The sequence below is a fragment of the Rousettus aegyptiacus genome, unplaced genomic scaffold (assembly GCF_014176215.1).
Source record: "Rousettus aegyptiacus isolate mRouAeg1 unplaced genomic scaffold, mRouAeg1.p scaffold_m13_p_9, whole genome shotgun sequence".
Classification (NCBI taxonomy): Eukaryota; Metazoa; Chordata; class Mammalia; order Chiroptera; family Pteropodidae; genus Rousettus; species Rousettus aegyptiacus.
Genome location: NW_023416312.1, coordinates 54934948 through 54955795, shown reverse-complemented (window position 1 = coordinate 54955795; position 20848 = coordinate 54934948). Strand labels below are relative to the sequence as shown.

Below are 20848 nucleotides of genomic sequence, written 5' to 3'. Positions count from 1 at the left end.
ATAACTCTAAGAATAAGTAACTCAAACAGAAAGTATATTTTAATGGTACTTTCTCACAGTAAATATTTATACATTTAAATGTTATAGGTATCAGAGCGAGCATATTTTAAAACTTCTTTCTATTTAGCAATCCGAATCAACTTAGAACTCCTAAATTAAAACATTTTCTTAAAACATAGATCAGTAATGCTTTACCATGCATTTAGGGAACACTGAGGTGTGAGCTCTCCAAACTCCTTGCAGTAGGAAGAAATTTTCAGAGGCTTTAGAACACTGTGTCTAAGAGATTTGGAAATAGGTCTTAGAAACAATGAGTATGTCACACCTTCCAGGATGCAGCAGAGTGATGCAAACAGCAGCAGAATGGGGAAGAAAGTGAAGCCCTGAAGCTAGGAACACCAGGGCAGTGTGGTTCAGTAAAGCCAGAGCTGCTGGCTGATTTCTTACTGATCCTGCCACCTACTGACCAAATTATGAATCAAGGCACTGCAAGTGACAAGGAACTTCAGCTATTACAGTTAAGATCAATCAACAGTTAAGTGTTATGAAAAGAAATGGCAGTTTTGTGCCATTAAAATTTGTTTTGTCTATATTATGCATGAATGGAATGTGCTGTTATGCTTAATTATTCCTTTAAATGTCCTTTCAGAAATAAATCTTAGTAAAAGTGATAGTACTGAAAGGTGTTCCTGACCTGAGTTGTACTCAAATATTCAAAATTAGGAAAAAAGTAGTAGTAGTATTGCATAGAAAATTCAGAGAATAAGTTAAGAAGAATGGAAACGCAGTATTCTCAGCAGTAAATACATGAGAGCCTTTATACGATTTTTGTTCAGTCTCACGTGGGTTTGATTAGGTTGTAGCAGCAGCCACAGTAACAATTGCTTTTATTGTAACTGGCTCTATCAAGTGTTGCTCTGAAGAGTAGGAAATTCTCTTGCCAAATTAGCAGTTGTATTCAGGATCAATAACAAAAACGAAACATGCACGCACACACACACACACAACAACATCATGCTAAATGAAAGGGAAAAGGGAATTCATATTTACTGAGTGCCTGCTATGCTAAGCACTGTGCTGGGTACTTTAAATATACAACTTTATTTAATTCTCACAACACTATTAGGTAAACATTAGTCTACTCATTTTATGGATGAGAAAATTCAGTCTCAGAGAATACAAGTATCACAGCTGGAATGCAAATATGTGTGACTCCATTTCCTCTGGCTTTTCCCATTATGCAACACTACCTTCGAAATTCTCTAACGAGTTTTATACATACCACTATGTTTCAAACTTCATTTTCTTCATTTGTAAAATAGTCACTTTTAAGGTCTGGACAAACTAAAATTTTATGAAACCTATGATTCTTGGGCAACTTAATACAAATACATCAATAAGTAAAAGAGCAACTGCTCGATACAAAATGTACAAAGAACTAGATGGAAAATTTCACAAAAGAAAATAAATTAAAATTGTCTATGCATAGAAGGAAAGCTGCTCAACTTTACTCCTAATATAAGAAGTAAAAATTATAACACAGATGATTATAATTTTCACCTCTGAGATGAGCAAAGGTTGTGGGAAATAGATACACATATATATTTTTGGTGGCACTTATAAATGAACATGAACTCTTTGGAAAGCAATTTGGTAATATCTATCAAAATTATAAATGTACAGAGCATTTTATCTAGGAATTTCACTATTAAAATTTATCCTATGGATAGATCTTATGTGCACAAAGGTATATGTAGGTACATGTTCACTGAAACATTGGTTGAACTAGTGAAAGACTGGAACTAATCTAAATAATCATTAATAGGGGACTGGTTAAATAAATTAAAATAGGCCGGAACACATCATTCTATGCAATGTGTAAAAGGAACACAGTAGATAAACATAAGCTATTATGGAATAATATCTAAAGACATAAAGTGAAAACAGCAAGAAGTCAAAAACAAAAAATGATAAATATACATATGAGTCTCGAGGCACAGACTGTTTCCAGGAGGCAATGCGAGAAACTAGTGAGAGTGGTTTTCTCTGGGGAAGAAGCTGTAAGTCCGGGATAGAAGGAATATGTTTACCTTGCATCTTTTTGTATTTTCACTATATGCATACCTTAATATAAGCAAGTTTTATTTTTCTGATTTAAAAAAGTGATTATAATAAGTAGTAATCTCTGGAATCATTGAAGAATTCATGAAATGTGAGTCTACTGTAGCAAATAAGAAAAAAAAAATCTAATGACAGGAATTTTTCTAAATGTCAAAATTCTTCAGAATACTCTAATCCCCTCAGATTTCTGTGTGTGTGTTAACTTCAATATATAAGGAACAATAAATACAGCACAAGGACAAACCTCCAGTGTGCAAGATATGATAAAAGAGATGAAAAGAAATAATTTCCATTTCTATTTCTCCCTCTCCCTCCCCATTTCCCTCTCTCTTCTTTCTCCTCTTTATCTTTCTTTCTCTTCCTTTATCTCTCTCTCTCTCTCTCTCTCTCTCTCTCTCTCTGTCTCTCTCTGTCTCTTCCAAAATTTACATCTTCACATACTAAGGAATGTTGTGAAAATTCAGTTGAGTGAATGATAAAGGTGCTAATTCCAAGGACATTGGCATATGAAATACATCAATTTCTTAATTGTAAAGACTCATTCAGACTGAAAAAAATCTGTGTTTAACTAAACTATCAATTCTGTAATAATTAAATAGTAATGTTAATATCAAACATCAAAACCCTACAAACCACAATATTTAATTATGAGATTGACAAGTTACCTATACAGCACAAAAATTAGGTGTGAAATTCACAAGAGGTTAAGGATCTAATCATAAACAAGGTATGCTATTATCAAATCAGTAAAATTTACTTGATTAGGTATCAAATTTTGATACTACTCCAGAAAATCTACTTACAGAAAAAAGCTATAAAATGTCCTAGGAAACCAAATGGACAAGTAGTACGAATGTAAGAGGAAAAACTATTTAAACACTATGGCACCAATCTTATTCCAATTTCATGAAAACTGTGAGCCATTAGCATTCTGTTGCATTATTTTCACTCACATCGGGAATCAACAAATTCACCTTCTCTGCTTCTTGGTAAAAATCCTAACTTTATAATAGAGGGGTGAGGGGTATAACTCACAAATTAAATAATAAAAATAAAACCCATATTTTCAGATGAATAATGACATGTATGCAAAATAAAATTAAAACAAAAAAAAAACAGCTATCCTCCTTTACTTGCTGAATCAATGCAGTTAATATGTTAATCTACTTATGTTTGACTCTGAACATTGTGGAAAGATGACACATATATACACTGCTGGAAATTTCAGCAAGCACTGAATTCAACACATCAGAATAAAGAATTCATATTTAAAACAATAAAACATACCTTTTATCTGGGTAGCAAAATTCAGTGACAATTTTGCAAAGAGATCTGAATTTTCAAACTTGTCCTCCTTAACTTTTAACCAGAAGCAGTTCTCAGATAATTCTTTGGGTTCAATCTGAAACAAAAATAACAAATATACATTTCTAAAATATTACTTCATATTTAATTTTTAAAGAATTCACTTTCATCAAGGTTCAATGACAGTTCCTTTATTCATCTACCTAGTAAATCAATTTTAGGATCTATCAAAATAATGCTTTTTAAGTAAATATTCATTGAGAAAGTCACAGAATTCTATCGGTATATAGAAAAGGTACACAATAGCAATAGGCCATATAGCAATTTACATTTTAAGACATCGTCTACTGAAAAAAAAATCTACAAGAAGAAACTTAAAAATAATTTAGTAACTTCTTCCCTAACTCACATACATTCTTCTTGTTCCTAGATTTTTAAAATTGGAGAAACTAAGATTCAGAAATGGGAATTCCCCATGTTCACTGACTAGGTTGAAGACAATAGCCATACTAATAGTTGACACATGCTTCCTGCCATGTGCCCCATACTGTTTTAAGTGATTTGCATATTTAACTCATCTAATCTAATCCTCACAATAATCCTTTGAGGGAGGAGCTATTATCATCTCCATGTTAAAAATAAGGAAACTGAGCTAGCTCCAGAAAGTTTAAGTGGCTGCCCTAGCTAGTAAACAGCAAAGATTCATTTAAACCTAGGCAATGCAGCTCCAGAGAATTGTACTTTTAGCTACTACACTGAAACCCAGGATTAGAACCATGCATTTTCCAGTACATCATGATGTTTTGTGACACATAAGTACCATTACATTGTACGCTAAATTGCTAAATTAATATATCATTACATTTACACACACTACGCCAACAAATTCTGGATCCTACAGTCCAGTGAATTGTATAAATAATAATAATAGTAATAATAATAATAATAATAATAATAATAATAATAAACCTACTTTCTAAAACCATTTATACTTCATTTACTTTTATGACCAAAGCAAAAGTATATGCTTAACTTTAATACTGATTTAACAATTATTCTGGCCAAATCAATTTACTATGTAGATACTGTCAGGTATCCCCATAAGTATGATCTTAGATGAGTCATTTTCCCAAATGGTGGTCTGGGTAACCATCTTCATTAGAAGATTAGTTCCTAGCGAATAGGAACTGTGTCAATATTGATAATAAGTTTTTTTTACATGATATATTATTTGATAATAATAAAGCAATATAAGATTTAAAAGAAAAAAACTTTCATATATCATATCAAAAAGCAAACAGTTTATGTCACTACTGGATACTGTCACCTATTCCACACTATCAGAAAGTTTAAAACTAAAAAAACTTCATCGTCTAAAAACAAAAATTAATAAGATTAAAAGGCTTAATAAAAAGACTATATTTACAAATGTTATAGTACTTAAAGTGAACAATGGTGAAAGAATCAAAATTAGTTTTCATTTGGTGATATATTTCACTTGTTATTCTCTAACGTCACCCTCACTTTGATTTTTCTTCTGTCTTCTACATTAATTTCAAATTATCTGTGGAGTTTCTAATCCTCTAGGAACTAAACTGAAGGCTGAACAAAATTAAAGTTATATATGAACTCACAAAGGAAAGCAGAGAGTCAGGAGTCATGTTCTCAAATAGTACATAATACTTATATGTAGCAATACAGTTATTCACACGTTAATGATTGACCATGTCTAGACAAAACCAAAAAACTCTAGCTGGAGTATTACCTTTGACCAGTTGATTCGCTTCATGGACACCTCAGGTGTATATATTTTTTTCTGCTTCATTCCAAAAGGCAGATCTATTGGTGCTCCTGGGGGAGGAGGAGGTCCTCCAAGAGGAGGTGGAGGAGGAGGCCCCCCGAACAAAGGTGGCGGTGGTGGTGGTGGTACACCACCAGTCATTCCAGGTAGAGGTGGAGGAGGAGGGGGAGCTCCTCCGGGTAGAGGTGGTGGTGGTGGAGGTGGTGGTGGAGATGGCCCAGCACCTGGCAATGGAGGTGGGCCTGGAATTCCTGATACACCTGAGAGTCCATGCCCCTAAAACAGAAAGAACCCAAAGATTAAATGCTTAAAGTTAAATATAAGAGTGAAGAAAACTTACCAGTAGACATTTGTGCTTTGTTTAAAATTACACACACTTCATTTAATTTAGCAACATCTAAGGGCATAACGACACGAAGAAAAACACTTGCATAGATTTCTGATCAGCATTATTAATTTGACATTGACTACTTCTGCTAATACACTAATGCTAAGAAAATTGTCACACTCAAAGGTTTTGTGAAAACACTCCACCAAAATAATGAAAAATTACCTTTCATTATAAATATATGCAAAGAAGAGGTATTATATATGACTTGGGCCTATTAGACTAGTTGGTTTGAACATGAGATAATTAATACATAAAAGGTCATAAATTTGATTCCCTTGGGGATAATTAGCTTTACACAGAGTCTGTCTCAGAGCACCAGTAACTTAGCTGTCTTCTAATGCCAATAATTAATACTAAGTAACATCCACATGCATATTAATATGCTTATCAATGTTTTATATCTATTATTTCTTTTCATTATACTATAACCCTGCAATGTAAGTAGAGCATTTTTATCTCGCTGTTTATAGATGAGGAAATTGTAACTGCAAAATGGTTAAATGACCAACCAGAGGTCACACAAACTGAAATGCGATTCAGATTTGAATGTTCTTCTCATACCTCATGCAGTCTTTTTTCCACTACAGCAGACTGTCTCCTCATGAACAGGTGTTATTTGCCATGAGGCAAATTAGTTCATACGAATTGGAAAAGAGTATAATTTTTTACTACCAAAAAGAAACTAAAAACTCATTCTCTAACATGAGGGATGACACATGAAGGAGAACACAATATTCCATATTGTGTACTTTTCTGATGATTAACCTGTTCCTGTTTATTTAAACCATTACAGATCGCAGTGGTTCACTTTACAAACCAAATGAAAAGTGAAGTTATTTATTATGAACATTCCTAAGAAACTACATCAATGAACAGATATCTTTTGTAATTAGGACATGACATTAGATTAACTAAATGAAAGGTTTAAAACCAACAAAATTTCTTGGTATAATGTAATTTTTATTTGGACAGCAAGTCTTCTTAATTTCACTAATAATATAAATTTCCTACCTGGACTACTTAATTGTGCTAACTTAGAAATATCTTTATAAAGTAAGTAAAAGGATATTTTTAGAATGATCAACTTAAAGGACTGATCTATTTGCAAGATTACTGAAAATTAACAATCATAAGTCATTAGAATCAGGAAAATGTTTCTCACATTATTCAGTGTACATTGCCCATATATTTACACATATGAATGTTTATGCGTGTATCTACATATATACAACTAAAGTGTTCATACACTTAACAAATAATAACCCTCTTGTGGAATGCAATCCTCTCTTGAGATTAGGAAGAATTAAAGGTGGAATTAAAATATGTAAAATTTTTTTAATTTTATTTTTAAAGCAGGAAAATTAGAGAAAACAGTCTGATTCTTACAATGTTGATTGAGATCAAAGAAATTCTGGGGAAATTTTAAATATTTTTTCTGAAAGTTTGGGATATTAATTTACAAGCTTTGTGTACAAGTGAGTTTGTTGAATAATTTGAAAGGTAAAATGTGCATCCATTTTTATATTAAGACAGCAAAATTAAGTATGTTTATAAATATCAAATTTTGACTCTATTAGATTATATTTATGATATAAAACGTGTGCAACCATAAAAATGTTACTGCTTTAATAGAAAATTTTACTCAAATATATATTTTACAAATTTAATAATCTAAAACATTTATATTAAGTGCCAGCAGGCTTTAAAACTCAATCATATTAGCCCTTTTCTTCTCCCCTCCCTTAAACAATTAGGAATGAAAAGATTAAATTAGGCTACAATAGACTATAGCAAATGAATTTAATATTGGACACAATTCTGAGTCCACTCGAAAGTACTATGTGACTCTGCATTTTTACAGATTAGTTAATTTAATAATAAATAAGCAACTACTCACTAAATGGTAAGGCCACATGCTAGGTGCAGTAGGGCCTTGAATAAGAATAAAGATGTGAAGTAAAGACACTGTCCTCAAGGTGTTTATACTCTGATGGGAGAAACAAAGCAGGCACACAAATATGACATGAGTGGCCTATGAAAGTGATATAGAAGGTCACGGAAATACCTTAATGGAAGCTTTGGTGAAGCTTTCCAATTACTTTACTGAGCTTATCATTAAAGAATATGTTTTGTAGGCACAGGCAAGCATGGGAGGGCATTTCAGACAGAATAATGTAAGTCAGCATCTCTCAACTAAGTTCCATGAAAATACTATTTTCCAGGAGATTTAATAGGTCGTCTGAGATAAAGGGTTCTGTGGTTAAATGTTTGGTAAAGCTGTATGAAAAAGAGTTAGACAGGATTCCTCAATGTAGGACATCTCAGACCCTTTAATATGCTAATAAGTATTGTGAATCTCCAAGAGGAGAATTTCCAGTGTACCAAATTTATTGGACTATGGAATGCTTTCCTCATGAAAAACCTATTAGCATCTCTGTAACTAATGTCTTGGAAATGCTAGCAGAAGGAAGTGTGGAGACAGTAAATTCTAAATGCGCAGGGAGAAAGGTGACTTAGCTGCAACAGAGGCTGCAGTTAGGGGAGCAGTCAGAGACTCAGCTGCAAAGGAGAGATAAGAGAGCCCAGGATAGAAGGCCTAAAAATTCCTGGTAAGGAGATTTTTATTTAATCCTGAATGCAACAGGCAACCTCTGAACATATTAAAGCCTAGAGTGAGGATAATCAGGACAGTGTTTTAAGAAGATTAATTTGCCATTGACAAAAGGATAAATCTGAAGAGGAAGAGACTATAGGCAGAGAGAAAAGTTAGGAATCAACTGTAATATTCCAGGCAGGATGTAATGAGAGTGATCCTAGGTGATTCTGGGTTTTGATGCAAGGGGAAAAGGGAAGAGAAAGAACTGATATCAAACAGTGACCAGCTTAATTTGTCAAGCAGTGGGGTGGGAAAAAGGTAAACAAAATTCCAGCTTCATGATAAGAAAATTGGTGATAACATTTAAACAAATAATGGAGACCAAGCTGGATTGAAGAAATAGGGTTGACCACCAATAATGGGTTCGATTTCAACATGCAGCAGAGCCTTCCCACGTAGAAAGCTAATCAAGAGCTGGAGATATAAGACAAACTCAAGAGACTTGACACCTACTAAAAGGTGACATTTGAATTTATGAAACTGAATGGAATATTAGAGCAAGGACACAGATAAAAAAAAGAGCAAAAGACAGAACATTGGGGAATGTCATCATTTGGGGGTCAAAAACATAAAGAGAAACTGAGTTCTCCGAGATATAAAGGGAAGCCGGGTAATACCAAAAAAGAGAAAGATTTAGTAAAAAAAGATAAGTGAAACAGACTAAGGATAGGAAAAGGCCACTGCATTGAGTAATTCTGGAGTTCTTTGGTGACTCTGAAGTCATTTTTCAGTAGACTAATGGAAACAAACCTAATCAATCAACCAACACCTGAGCATCTATGTTAAGAGATTATGTTACATTTTTTAACATTCATCTAAAACTTAAAATATGTTGAGAGTACTTAATCAGTTCTAAAGTTTAGATATCATAATTAAGATTTTAAGTGTATATGGAAGCTTTTCATCATAGGGAATATAGGTGTAAATGTAAAGTTGATAGGTTTTGAAATTATAGTAGTCAAGATTTAAAGAGATCTCAAAAAGTTTTGGGGATAATTAAAATTAAGAAGCATTTCCATGTTACTTTTAAAAGAAAATACTATGCATCTAATTTTTCAAATCATCATAAAAATTCCATCTTAAAAACAGTTTCATATAATATATTCTGAAGGGAATCAAACTTTTGCCATCCTGAAGCTGCCTTTTTGGGATATTGATTTTAAGCTGTTTAGTAAGAAACAGGACTCAGAAAGAACCTTTGACCCTCCCTCCTTTCCTGCTCAAGAGATTCCCAATAGGAAACCCTGCTTCACGAGGGAAATCTTAGAATGTTTTCCTTAGCCTAATTTAAGTATGATAAATAAGAGGCCTTCAGGCAGCAGCCTGTTAGAGCCCTCTGTGTCCCATCATTTCTGAGGTGCCAAGCAAGAGTTTGCCTGCCACGTGTGTTCCTCTCTTCCTCGACTTCCGGTAAATTGCCCATTCTCACTTCTGAAATCTAAGACTCCATTTCCCCCCTTTTCTTCTTTGTCCGAAATGTCATATATTCCTAATTTTGCCTCACTATCTTCAAAATTTTCATGCTTGTGTGAAATCCCCATGCATAAGTATTAAAACTTTGATTTTCTCCTATTAATCTGTCTCTGTTACTTTATTAGCCCAGCTACAAGAATGTAGAAGGTGGGAGAAAAAGAATTAATTTTTTTTAGCCCCCATAATTCCATTAAAAACACAGGGCAGTTTAAGTAAGTAATGCCTTATTTTTTTATCCAAACATTAAAATGATTTATTGTCCTGGAAAATCAAATCTGTAGTTATTTCAACGAAACTGTGAAGCTGACAAAAGTTTGCTTCTGGTCACTTTTTTCCTTGCATCTAACAAGATAATTTTCTAACACTGAACTCACTGTGACATGACACAAAGTCTATATCTTGTTTCATTACCTGGGTTCGAAGTTGCTGGATTTCTGTTTCAAGCTCTTTGATTTTTTCTTCTTTTTTCTGAAGCTCTGCTTGAGCTTCCTGTCGAGCTGTGAATTCTTCATCAAACTGCAATGATCACCACCATAAATGTACACTTAAAAATATACAGTTTTGAGAAAGCTTTAAACACTATGTATTAAATAAGTGGAGTGTCTCTTGCTTCACTGAATTCCGAGGTCCCTCAAAAAAAAAAAAATCAGAGCTCCTGTTTTTTTGTTTTTGTTTTTGTTTTTTTCATGACAATTAAGCACCCCTATGAGGAATGGGGTGTTGCTTGCCGGTGGTAGTAAATTAGAAATATGCCACTAAACCCAAGGTAAACAAACCCGTTTTGACTTCTGAAAAAAATACAAAACCAAGTTTTAAAAGGGTGAACCGAGAAGTCTTTTTTCATATGTAATAGATTTTTTTTTGTTATTTTGAAAGTTAGGTTTTTGAATAATTCATTTTTTTAATGTTTCATCCCATACTTTCAAATTTATTCAATTAGAAAATGAAACCTAAAAATTAGCCATCAAGCAGTTCAACTCCTTAACTATATTTAATCTTGAAAAGAGATTGCACTTTTAGATCACTCAAATGAAAGTACATTAATATGAATTATAATATTTCTATTATAATCTTAATTGTCTAGCATCTAAAAAGTAGTACTCCATAAAATCTGACAGTAGCATGATATATGCTGTTACGGCATTCTCCTTCCAATGGCTAACCAAAACACTGGTATAAAATGTTACAAGAGGAAAAATGAGAGGTAAAATTACAGTGCGCTAAGCCATCTGCATGGAGAATAGCCATTTACTGCATCCTGCCCAGGCCTAAACTCAGTCAGGGCTGTAAGCAGGCCCAAATAAGTCTGCATACTTAGAGTGAATATGGCTTATGTCCAGCTATAGAACATTTGCCTTTTATGGTCAATATCACTTCTAGTCATTTTAGAAGTCTATACGTTATTCTAATGATGTTATATCTGTTTGTAAGACTGATATATCTAACTGCCTAGAATTGCCTTTAGAGTTCATGAAATGAAAAAAAAAGTATGTGCACTACTAATAAATAGTAATCCTCTCAGTAGATTTGACCTCTGGAAATTATAAAATGCCACTCAGATCCAAGCCTGAAGAAAGAGTGGGTGAACAAATTGCATAATAACAGTGTTTGGGTCAAATCTGAAATACTACTTAGTCAATTCTTTTATTCATCTCTACTTGAGTCCCAGGAAAATGTCCCATAGAGGTTGGTCTAAATCATGTCTAATCTCTCTAAATTTCAAACTCACCCTGAATCCTTTCAGTCAGCAATGACCCTGTTTCCCAGTTCACTGAGAAGATGGAGCTTTTTCAACTTCACTACTATCCATGTTAAGATGTATCTGATTCTATACAACCATCTGCCTTCTCAAATTTAGCTTCTCCTCTGTGCTTCTCAAGCATAGTGTCTATACAAGCACACTGTACAGTTTTCCTCTGAAAGTGATTTGTAATTAGGACATTTGAAGAAAGGCACACAATGTTTCTGCTTGTAATTTAAAATTATCTTAATTTGTAAAACCACAGAAAAAAAATCAATGAAGCCAGAGATATGGGAGCTGGAAAACTTCTTAAAAATCCACTAAACCTCTCCACTTCTTTTAATGACAAAGAAACTGAGATCCAAAGAGAATAAGCAGCTTACTTAGAGTTACAGCTAATTAGTGGAAAAGCAGAGATGGGATCTTACAAGTACTGCTTCTCATTCTAGCCCCACCACCTTTTTTTCACTACTTTATATTGTCTCATAAAATCGCCAAGATTAAGAGAAAGCATACAGATAAACAATGGGAGACCTTATATATTTTCATTCTAAATGTTGGCGATGAGAATAAAGCATCAAACACTGAGATTTCTTTTTTTATTATTTCAGGACTCCTTTTCCCATAACATATGCTTACAGAAAATTTTACCAGGTAGATCATCACAATTTGCTCCAGTCTTGTGGTGCCTAATCACAGAGCCAACAAAAAAATTAAGGGGATTCTGAGATTTTCTAAGGGAACTTTAAATGTGCTACTTAAAACAAGAACATTAGAACTATAAAGGTCTATTAATCAGAAAGTATACATTTTCTTTCAACAATAAAAATGACAGCTTCACACAAACATTTTATGCTCGAGCTCTTAAAAATCTATTCTAGTAACTGAAAGAGCAAAGACATTTCTTCCAATGCCCTGAAGTAACTTCAGTAATACTCTATAATATGATAGCAAAAGTGATTATCTAATCTCCAAGGTAAGTCATAACTTTGAAGAGACAGCAATATGTAAGCACTTTATCTTGCTGTCAGAAGCTGCAAACTGGAGAGCTTTTAGACTTTTGCTTCAATCCTTCTTCCTGCCTCAAACAGGAAGAGAAATATTATACTAAAGCTTCATAAGGTCTAGAACCAAAAAAAAAAAAAAGGCAACGTTTGGTAGAAGCTAATAAAATTGTAACTACGCTTTCATGAAACAATTAAAAGACAATCTGAGAGCTAATTAAAATTAAGATAATCATAAAGCTGGCATTTACATAAGGTATTAACACACAAAGAGAAACCTCAAATTCCAGCAAGCCTACATGAAGCAGTAGCATCGTTTAAAAAATGAAAACTATAAAATTCAAAGAAGGTAGGTCTAAGCACACACACACACAGAGAAAACATTGTGTCATTCTGTTGCTATCAAGAGCACTGACTTTAGAATATAACAGATAAAGATAAGACCAGCTATACATCTCACAATTCTTCAAGGAGCTACCTATTGTAAATGTGAGTTGCAGGAAAGCAATGGAGGAATATATTTTGGTTGATTGATTCTAACTATATTTTTCCATAAACCTAATTTTATTTCATTAATCACTTTATTAGAATATGGCTAGTGTTTTTCTTCCTAATGGATTAAAGGTGATAAGGAAGGAATAGTAGCAAATTTATCATCTCAAGGAAGAAATCAGTATCCCGTGGTTATGTCTGAATCTGGAAACACGGAATACTACGTAACTGAAAACAACATTTATAAGGTCTCACATAAAGAAACAAGGTAGAATAAAATATGAATAAATTGCTAATTTAACAATAACAACTTATATTTTATAACTTTACCTTCTTGGAAAATTCCACTGCTTTTTGTTCACTTTCTTCAACTTTTGCCTTGTTCACACAAGAATCTATTAAGATTGACAAAAATAATTAGAAATTATTGCATCAGACCTCTAGGCAAAAGATGGCTGCCAGCCTATAATTCGACCACGTAGAATTCGACCACTGCTATTACGGGGAAATTGACCTATGTTACACATAAAACATAAAGCACCACATTTTCTTTCTTTCACATACTAACTGAATTCAATGATAGCATTGTTGAGACACAAAACCAAGCATGTAAGCATGTATTTGACTAAATCATAGACATTTTAAAGGTATTCAACTTTTACAATCATAGAATTCTTTAAAACTTGTTTTATAGTTTATTATGTGTGGTAAGATTCCAAAGAATCTATGCTTAAGATTATTGAGACCCAAAATGCGACTGGAAAGAGAGATACAATAACATTCACTAATTTAGGCTTCCTAAAGAAAGATGCCACTTAAATAACTTCTGATTGGAGACAGAATGTTATATAAATAAGAAACACCAAATGCTCCAGAATATAAATAACTGAAGATCCTCTTTTGGAAAATATTCTCATTATTATACATAAGTACCATCTCTTCTGTACCTAGCTATTCCTTTATCCAAAATAAAAACATATGTCTATGCCCAGACTTGTATATGAATGTTATATCAGCTTGATTTATAATAGCCAAAAACTTAGGAAGAACCCAAATGTCTATTAACAAGTAAATGTATAAAGAAATGGCGGTATATCCATATAATGGAATACTACTCAGTTTTAAAAAGGAATGAACTATTGATACATGTAATACAACAAAAATGAATCTCAAAATAATTATGTTGAATGAAAGAAGTCAGGCAAAAAGAGAACACATGTTGTATATTTCTAGTTATAGAAAATTTTAGAAAATAAAACTAAACTATGGTAAGAGAAAGCAAATCATTGATCATCTCAGGATAAGACTACAAAAGAGAATGCAGAAAGTTTCTGGAGTGATAGAGATGTTAATTGTCTTGACTGTGATGATGCTGTTAAATGTACATAAATATAAAAATTTATCAAACTGTGTACTTCAAGGTGGGTAGTTTTCCTCATGTCTAGTATACCTTTTTTGTTGTTGTTTTTGTTTTTTAAGAACTGTGTGACTGGAACAAGGCAACTAAAGAGCAAATTGGTAAATGATGAGATTAAAAATGGGCCAGATAGATATGTGCTATGTTTGCAGTGGTTGATAATGATCAATTTAAATTTCAATCCGAAGATATCAGAACTTAGACAGGAATGTGATCTGATATATAAAAAATATGAGACTTATGGAATTGTGAAATCAGAAGAGACAAGTCCAGGAGATCTCCTAGAAGTTTTTGAAGCACCTACTAATTTTTGTGCTTACATGTGTGTATGTGTATATGCATTCTAATGAAAGTTCCACAGCATTCATCAGCTACTGAAAAAGGCCTCTGACCATAAGAACCACACATATATTTGATCGATCTGAATTTAGAGGTTAAGGAACTGAAGCCTAGGGAAATTAAGTGATTTGTTGACAATCACAGAAATGATACATGGGTCTAAGTGTCTGACTATCCTCTCTCACTTGATCCCTTCCTCTTTCCTCACTCCAATCCTCTTGATGAACAGTACACAATTGTAAGTACCTGGTACAAAGTGCAAAAGAAAATTTGTCTGTGAACACTGAATGAGCTGGCCAAATCAACAGTATGGTATGTGTGCCAACTATGATCTATAATAGATTACAAGTCAATACAAATATTTAGAAATAGTCCTTTACAGCTCTCTCAACAAAATATGAAATGAATTACTGAGTTTATTAAGCTCAATGAAAAATATCCAGTGAGACTGGCATTCGCTATAATTGCTAGGCAAAGTAAACTGGTGCATACTTTCTAAAAAGCATTTCAAAGTTCATACCCTCACTTACAGAAATCAACCCTAAGGAAATGAGAAAAAGGTAAACATTTATACAAAGAACGGTCACATGAGATTAAGTTATAATAGTAAAAACCCAAAAACAATCTAGATGTACAATAAGAAAGGACTAGTCAAAATAATCATGGTATTCCATAAAACAAAATATTATAGACATTTAAAGTCACGTTTTAAAGGTTAACATAGACAAATTTGCACAATATAAATGTTCCATGAAAAATCAACGTATAGACAGATAGACGGGGGAGAAGGGCGAGAGAGAGAGAAGAAGAGGGAGGAGGAGGAGGAGGAGGAGGAGGAGGAAAGGAGGGAAGGAGGGAAGAAGAGAAAGGGAGAAGGAGATAAAATAATGTACTGAGCTGAAAAGTGAGATTGGTGGTTTATTCTGTGACTTACATAAATCTCTAGATCGCCTAGAATAAGTGAGCAGGAGTTTTAAAATCAGAAAAAAATACATGAAAAATAATAATAAGGAATTCATCTCTGGATATTACTGTGAATCTGCTCTGTACTATGGAGTGAAGAATAATATATAATTGGCATTTAACAGCTGTTGTTTTCTTCCTTTAAAGACAAGACAAATGAGTTCATACTTGAATCTTAGCAATAGTGATTTCAATTAGGTATTAATAAAACTGCTTAACTAAAAAGTCAGATAGCATAGCATATTTCACAAGAGATGTTTCACATCATTCAGAGATTGTTACAGAAGGTACAACTAACTACCAGTATAGGATGATATAAGGTCATCACCTCAGCAATACAAGTAGATGAACATAATCATCTCAAATTCTTTCCTAGCTCTAAGGTCTATGAAATATAAATTAATCTACTTTGATAGAATTAAAAGGTCTTAAGTTACTGAAATAAGTCTATATTTATTTTTTCGAACTCGAACACTAATAATATAGCAATATTACTAATTAGACACTATTGTATACATGATTTCTACAAAGCCACTAAGGTACCAGTATAAACCAAATCAGCGGATTTCAGACTCATGTTTCTGAAAAGCAAGGCATTCATATATGATAATAAAATGTTTTTGTGTGTGTGTGTGTGTTGAAACTTATCAAATACATTAATATTTTCAATCATACAGGCAGAACTCTCATGATGATCATAATTAACAATTACAGTGACTGAATATCCAAAAACTGAATGATTTATCAGATACTAATAGAAGAAGTTCAGTGAGAGAGCTATCTTTAAAAAGTGCCTACGATACAGAGGAGAGTAAAACACAAAGGACATTAAGTATTATATTACATACCTATCAGATGAGTTAAATCAATGTCTAATCTTTGCCTATACTTGAAATCTGGGTCCATACCACTGCAGTGCAGCACTATCTGTGAGACACACTCCTCAATTATTTTGTAATACTGTGGCCTGAAAAAGAGAAAGTATCCTTGAATACCTTTTCTACTTAATATGAATCAATTTTCTTAAGAGGTGAGTCAGCATGATAAAAGAACTAAGTCTTTTTCTAACACTATTTAAAAAAGATTTTTCTAGTCATTACATTCCCTTAAGGAGAAATATGCCTATGTTTAAAGATGGTCTGGAAGTTATAGCACAAAACCCATTGTGATGTAATCAACTGTGGACACTTAGTGACTTAATACTCTAGTTTGCAGAGATTCATTCTTGGGTACAAAGATACTTATCAACCTTAACTTACTTAAGCTGTTGTTCCTAAAGGTGATGAAAACAAATGGCCTGTTAGTCCTACAATGGACACAGAAACGTTTCTAGCCTCTACAGGTTCTCAATTTCAATAAGAGATGAATATCTTGGCATTTGGTGGCAAGCAATGATGAATTTACTCTAATACGGGAACTCAAGATTAGCTATAACAGCTTACAAAACTGGACTGAGCCACTCATGCTAGAGACTATTCCAAAGAAACGTGCATATACTTATGCACATATTTTAAAAGATCCATTTGATAGAAGCATACATACTTAATATGCATGACTATAGCCTCAATTTGTTTAAAGTATCAAAGGTTTTAAAACATATCCTAATTCTAAAATCTATCAAAGCAATTCTGGACTTAAAAATGACCAGTTGCACACTTCAAAAATTTTTTAAAGACACTTTTTATATTAACATTTGGGGAAATTTAGCATTTATCAGTAACTAATAAATTCAACAGAGAAAAATCAGAAAGAAATAATACTATAGACAAATTATGACATAAACATCCTTAAAATTAGTGCCCTAATAACCAGCCAACCTACTAAAAGTTTGTAAATCAAACTGAACAGATTCTAATTGTTCTTATATGTATCTCTTCTGTCATGGGGCTGGTATCAAGAATAAGAATAAATAGTAATACATATTACGCATCTGAGGCTCATTCAAGTCATCATCAGGTCTAGGGTAAATAATACTGGATTATAACCAGTCTAGTCAATGACTCCTTGAGTAAACAAGGAACACTCAACTGTTCTCCTCAAAGAAAGGTTAATTATCCCTAAGTAGAATGCAAGTACTTGTCACACTTTTAACTCACATGAATGTTCTCAGGATGAAAAGGATGTCATATTAGAGTAAATTCTCATTTATTCAAAGTTACTTAGAAATGCATGGTTTCACACAAATTATTTCCCTAAGTAACTGCGTACACATGGCCACAGCACCCTTTAATTGCCAGACTTATTTTAGAAAACAACAATCATTTCAAATGCATTATCAGCTTTCCTGCTTTAAAAAAAAAGCAGCATAAAATTCGATATTTCAAACACTTTTTCCTATGTCTCTGTAACATCACAATGTTCAATTATTGTATTGTTCAGAACTTAATAGTTTTTGATGAACTTAGTAGCATTTCGATGTGGTTTTAGAATTGTCATTCTTGTTAGAAAAGTACCTGACCCCATGGAAGCCTTCCTTTTCCTTTAATCATACAGGCTTTGACAAATCAGAAAACCTAGGTTGCTAGAATGTCACACATATTAGAGTGTCAAGAACTAAGAAAGAGTCTCTTTAACAGTTAATATATAAGATCGTGGTCACCAGCTTATAGATAATTTCAGCTACTTAGAAATCTTTCCCTAACTTTCTGGTTTTCAGATTTATCCCCAGTTACTAGACTCTAAAATATCTAATTTTATGAATTATTATCATAACCACTTATTTTGAAGAATTACACTACTGAACATAAGGCTGAAATAGTAGCATTATTATGTTCTTTGATAAGATCGCATCTGTAACTAGATAAGTAAGATAAAACAGAAATAACAGTGAAACCTTACTTAATAAAATGCAGAAGAACTTAAAAGTTTTACCACAGACTTTAGACTTATGGTGCTCCCATAATCTAGCAAAGAAAATTCATCATGGAGTCAGTAAAATCTGTTGGGTTCATTGCTATTAAAGCCCTTTTGCTGGGGTTCCCCTATTTTTATGAATAGAGTCTTTTGGCCCAAGTAAAAATAAATTAACACCATTTAAAAAATGTTACCTCAAAAGCTCTTATACTCTATGTATGTATATGTGCATATACTGCCTAGGCCTCGCTACATCATTAATTTTCCTTCAATATCTAATTCAAATTATACAAATAGTACTCTCGAAACTGCTTCTTACCTGATATAATAATCATTTCTGATGAGCAAAAAATGTTGTAGAATGGATAATAAGTAATTTTCAGCCGCCGTTTCCTTTAACATATTATACAGAAGATGGTATACTTCATTCATATCAGTGAAAACTCAGTAAAGGAAAAATATCAAAGATTCTTGATGAAAGTTGCATTCACTGTTGTATCATTTTGTTTCTCTTACTGTTTCTAAGCCTTCAACTCCATGACCCAGTATTTAAAAGTTTACATAAAGAAATTTCATCTCTGAAATCGTTTTAATCTTTTAATAAAAGAAACAGATTTAAAGAGCATTCCCAAGACCATTTAATCATTAAAACTTTAAATGATCAGTTACTCATTATATTTTAAATTCCAAATTATAGCTGGTACAATTGGAACAGCAATGTCATTAATGAAAATGGTTTTCTCTTGATCTTCCTATGGTTGTGACAGAGGGAAGACCTTTATTATTCGTGAAAGCCACTACTTGCTCTATTTTCACTGCCCCACAAGATAGAAAGTCAATGAGCAATCTGTGGACTAATAAAAGATCACAAAAGCAGTTTTATTGTATACAGATGAAATAATTAAGTATGAAATTATTGTTGTTTGCATTCATTCATGTCTCATTATTTGATAAAAGATGGAGGATAAAGACAATGAAACCTGAAACATTTTCCTTAAGATATAAAAAAGAATGACAGAAGTGTAAATGCTTTTAGTAAACTAGAAAACAGTTTTGGAAAATCGATCTGGAAAAATCAATGTAAAAGAAAGGTAGAAGAGGAGATATAATCCAACATCCTAAAAATAACCTGAAATGTCAACATTTTCTCTGAAGTAGAATTAAGTATATGATGGATTAGTTCTTAGACCCCATAAGGCCCTTTAAATGGCTACAGAATGGATCCACAAATTATGTGAAGTTTGATTATAAGAACAATCTATATAAAGAAAGCAAGCACGATATTTATTAATTGACATACAAAGCATTTAATATTATGGAAACCACTGCAGACTAGAGTCACTAATGATGGATAAGAAATTATGGGAAATTATCCCTTATAATAATGAAATTGTTATTCACTGCACACATATTTATCCAGGATTTATGTGTAACATATTTCAATAGGAGAATTGGAAGAATAAGATAATAAAGAATATTTCTGCCCTCAATCTCATAGGGGCATAATTGTACATAAATAAGACAGATACAAAGAAAGTATTCTAGGAGTTTGAGGAGGGGGATATTACTTCCAGATTTTTTGAGTGGGGAGGTAGGAAGAGGAAAGAAGATATCATAGAGAAAAAGTTTAGCTCAAAGGTCATTTTGGTTCTGAAGTATTTTCCAATTCCCCCAGAATCCTAAGTAAGAAATTTAAGTGGTGTGAAGCAAGTGGGCAGCAATGCTATGGCAACCATCTCTGAGATCTAAAATCATTTCATATAAAATCGTTGCCATAGGAAAACTATATGCTAGTTGTATTTGACTCAAATGCTGCTACCACACAGCATTATTATAGTCAATATCATCACATCTAAACATTTCTTTTTTTGCTAAGGAAACAAAATAATTGGATTGAGAATAAGACATTTATTTGAATTGAATTGTATCTCTGAACCACTCAGTACCATTTAATAAACTGAAAAAGTATATTACCTATAGTCACATATGAACTCCATGAATTCGCCCCACCGCCTGCCAAATCCATAATATGTCCAGTATATTCCCTTAGGCTATTTCTATTCAAGCTACTGAGCAGAATATACTTATAACACATCAAGCCTTTGTGCAGATTTCAATAGAGTCTGTGTAAATCATCAAGACAGTCTGACAGTTCCTCAACATGAGTCTCAAGAAGAGCACCATAGCAAGGTTCTAATATAAATAAATGGATATAAATTGGGCTGGCAGACAAGAATTCTAATGATGGTCCACAAAATCACCCACAAATCCCTTTTTCACAATACATGCAAA

The 20848-nt window shown here is 32.9% G+C and overlaps 1 protein-coding gene across 7 annotated transcripts in view; it reads right to left on the bottom strand.

The window, feature by feature from the left end:
- The window catches only part of DIAPH2 (diaphanous related formin 2), a 776708-nt gene that overhangs the window by 534018 nt on the left and 221842 nt on the right, over positions 1 to 20848 (bottom strand). For all 7 annotated transcript variants that reach the window (XM_036226378.1, XM_036226383.1, XM_036226380.1 and 4 more), the window contains 6 exons: positions 18876 to 18992; positions 16552 to 16670; positions 13315 to 13379; positions 10159 to 10263; positions 5192 to 5503; positions 3409 to 3523 (listed from right to left, as the gene is read on the bottom strand). In XM_036226378.1, the coding sequence (XP_036082271.1) occupies positions 3409 to 3523; positions 5192 to 5503; positions 10159 to 10263; positions 13315 to 13379; positions 16552 to 16670; positions 18876 to 18992 (833 nt within the window). The remainder of the gene's footprint in view (positions 1 to 3408; positions 3524 to 5191; positions 5504 to 10158; positions 10264 to 13314; positions 13380 to 16551; positions 16671 to 18875; positions 18993 to 20848) is intronic.